This window comes from Pygoscelis adeliae, unplaced genomic scaffold (assembly GCF_000699105.1).
Source record: "Pygoscelis adeliae isolate BGI_AS28 unplaced genomic scaffold, ASM69910v1 Scaffold154, whole genome shotgun sequence".
In the NCBI taxonomy this organism is placed as follows: Eukaryota; Metazoa; Chordata; class Aves; order Sphenisciformes; family Spheniscidae; genus Pygoscelis; species Pygoscelis adeliae.
The window spans coordinates 1,376,186-1,379,557 of record NW_008825113.1 but is presented as its reverse complement, the minus strand read 5'-3'; the positions used below and the strand labels follow the sequence as shown (position 1 = coordinate 1,379,557).

The window sequence follows — 3,372 nt, the reverse complement described above, 5'->3', positions numbered from 1 at the left end:
TCTGGGCCGCTCTCAGCGCCCGCCCGCTCTCTCGCCCCCAGCCCCCCATCCAGGTGTACGGGCTGGAAGGGCGCTATGCCACCGCGCTGTACTCTGCCGCCACCAAGCAGAAGAAGCTGGAGCAGGTAGAGAAGGAGCTGAGCCGAGTATGGGTAAGGTATTCTCCAGCCCGCGTTTGCCTAAGCTCGCCTTAGGGTTTGGGGGCGGTGGGGCTCGCCTGCTGCTTCTTGTTAGGAGGGAGGTGGGCCCGGCTCTTGCACGCTGTGGGACTCCCAGGTACAGCTGGCCGGGTATGCCCGCTGTCTGCGCTGCGCCCCCACTGTTAAGCTGCTTGGAAGCGATACGGGAGGCAGGAGGAGCATCAGCTCTAAAAGAAACCTACTGTAAATGAGCTATACCTGGAGCTACCATTTCGCTTCCCATCTCCTTCTGACCCCTTTATTCGTGCTCAGTGAACAGCCATGTTCCCTGCTTTGGGTAGTCCAGTTAGGCCTTGTGATGCCTGGAAAACTCCTGGTCTTTACCATGTCTGTGTATTCTCTTAGACTCTTCTGAAAGACCCCAAGCTGTCCAGTGTTGTTATGAACCCTCATACCAAGAGCGCAGTTAAACAAAAAGCTGTGAATGATGCTTTGGCAAAAGAGAAGATGTCCCCTGTTACTGTCAACCTGATGAGTGAGTAACCATGTGAATCCTGAAAAACGTCTGAGGCTACTTGTTTTTACTGGTAGCTAAACAAATCTGCTTCTAGTGGGTGCTTTAAAGCGATATGTCTACCTCTTCCAGATTTGCTTGCAGAAAACGGTCGCTTGCGTTACACTCCAGGCATTGTTTCTGCGTTCGGGAAGATCATGAGCGCATACCGAGGAGAAGTGCTGTGCACCATCACCACCGCACAGGTGAGTTAGGTACCTCTAGATCGAGCTTAACAGGTAGCGGTATAAAAGGCAAACTTCCTTAGCTTAATTTTGCGCTCTGTAGTTTAAGTACCTGCTATATGAGTAGGGAGGAAATATCTCGCCTCTGCCAAGATGAAAGTCTTTCTGCAAATAGATTTTTGATATCCGACAGTTATTGGTCAAAAATTAAACCTGTTCCTTCCGCTTCAGCTTAACAGGTAACATCTTTCCTTCCAGTGTGTGAACCCAGTGGCTGATAAAAGTCAGCCTGGTCTGTAGGTACAGCTGCCCCTGTTCTTATTTCTGTCATCAGGATCGTACAGATCAGGTCAGAACTAACAGGTGAGCTATTAGCTAGAGCAAGGCAGATACCTGATAGGATTGAGAATGCCTGTGGTGCTTGGTGCTGTGCTTCGCGGGGAGCAGCTACCTAATTCACCACCCGCATTAATCGGGACAAGTGGCTAACTCTGAAACTGTAGGAAGGCTTTTCCAGAAGTAGTGGACAGGCAAGTCTGGCTGGTGCTCAGGAAGGTGAGAGGGAAGATGGTGTCTCCATGAGCTGTAAACGTCAGGCTGGAGGCACGGTGGTTCTGGCACTGCAGTAACTTCTTCGTTAATGGATCCGTGCCCAGGTCTGTTAGAGCGGGAAGCTGGTCAGCTAGGTATGTCATGTCAGTGCGTAGCACTTAGGCAGTTCACTGTAGCCCTACCCACCTGGAGTAAATAAAGAGACTGACCCGCTTCAGATTAACTGGCTCCCTGTAGGCCGTGAGCACAGATTTTGTCAGTCTAGTTGGTAGCCTTCAGGGACGTGCGGACTCACAAGCCTGTGCAAACCTTTCTGCAAGTTTTCCTAAATATTTCATACGTAGAGTTACTTTCCTGTTGCTTTTTTGTTGTTGGTAGTTTCTTTTGGCTGTTAAATAGAAATTACTTAAATTGCCAGTAACACAAAGCCTCTACTCTTCGGTGAAGTCCCTTTTGTTTCTATCTCGGTGGCATCCAAGCGACTTGTAGGGGTAGCAAGGACAAATTCACAGTGTCTCTCCCACAGGGATGCAGAGTTCTTCCGTGGTGATGGAGGGAGGTGTACTTATAGCCAGGAGCATTCTGCAAGCCTGCAGCAGGCTGGGAGCTCGCCGCCGGTGTCCTCCCTCAGTCACTGCCCAGTGCTTTACATGAAACTGAGTTTCTTCTCAAGCTGATGATCTTAATTGTTAGAAGCAGCAAAATTAATCTTTCCTTGTACAGCCTGAACGCTGCTGTGAGGCAGATCTCGAGGTTTTCCATCAAGTGCTTACTTCGGCAAGTATGGATTCCTCACACTTGCCATCTGAAGATGTCAGCATCGAACTTTTGCTGGGAATATGTGCACAAATAACACAATGTTTCATGAAATCAGGAGGGCACAAAGTGACTGCTGTTTCTGTGCTGTCCTTTGGGTATTCCCAATATTCAGATTAAGAAGGCTGCTTAATCTGCCTTCCTGGTGGAATTGTCTGTCTTTAGAGGAATCTGAATAGAAAATTAGGGTTCTCGTTACATCATTTGAATATTTTCAAGTCCTTCATTTTCCTTCTGTTCATATTTTTCAGCCCTTGGATGATGCCAACCTTACTGAGCTAAAAAGTGCTCTGAGTGGATTCTTGGCCAAGGGAGAGGTCTTAAAGCTGGAGACCAAGGTCTGGATTTTATGATTTGTAAATAAATCTCATCAAGTTCATGTTAAGCTGGGCTTCTGCCTCTCTTATCTTTTTAAAAAAAAAAAATCATTTTACTGACCCCAGTTGCTATATTACATAGTTCCGTGCTTTCTTGTAGATCTGATGATGCTTTAATCACTAAAACTTTAACTTTGGAATACAGTGACTGCAAAGTTATCTTAAGGCTCTTTTAAAAGCTTTTTTTTTTTTACTAGTGTAAAAATTGTATACTAGGCTAACAAATTTTTGCTAATAGATTTTCTGTTCAATATTTCTTCTTTAGACTGATCCGTCAATCCTTGGTGGCATGATTGTCAATATCGGGGAGAAGTACGTGGACATGTCAACAAGGTCAAAGATCCAGAAACTCACCAAAATCATGAGAGAGACTGTCTAGCAAGCTGTCCTTGTCGCTCACGGTGAAACCTGTCAGATGGAAACAATAAAATTATTTCTTCTTGAATAGACGGCGTGAAGTATTTTGATTGAGAAACAGCACTGAGGGAGCAAGGTGGTGAAGCTGCAGTGAGTTTCACATAGTCCTCACTGAGCATTTCATGGCACAGCTTGAAAACCTAGCTCAGCCTGACTGCAGGTGGACGTTGCTCTGACGGAAATGGAGAAGAACGCTCCGGCAGCTGATAAGTGGGGTCACTGCTGCTCAGCTTCTGTCAGTCTCCAGAGAAGACTTTCCCTCGGGATATTGTCAGGGCAGCAGTGCAACAGTCCTGCTGCCGCACGTGCTGTTTCTCTCTGTGTGGGAACCT

General features: G+C 46.9%; 1 protein-coding gene across 1 annotated transcript in view; it reads left to right on the top strand.

Moving 5' to 3' along the window:
• Nucleotides 1–3,068, top strand: part of ATP5O (ATP synthase, H+ transporting, mitochondrial F1 complex, O subunit) — a 5,622-nt gene extending 2,554 nt beyond the window's left edge. Inside the window, exons 3-7 of the mRNA XM_009328022.1 lie at nt 42–152; nt 546–675; nt 787–899; nt 2,498–2,584; nt 2,889–3,068. Of these exons, the coding sequence (XP_009326297.1) occupies nt 42–152; nt 546–675; nt 787–899; nt 2,498–2,584; nt 2,889–3,002 (555 nt within the window). The 3' untranslated portion in view covers nt 3,003–3,068. The remainder of the gene's footprint in view (nt 1–41; nt 153–545; nt 676–786; nt 900–2,497; nt 2,585–2,888) is intronic.
• Nucleotides 3,069–3,372: the final 304 nt, after the last annotated feature.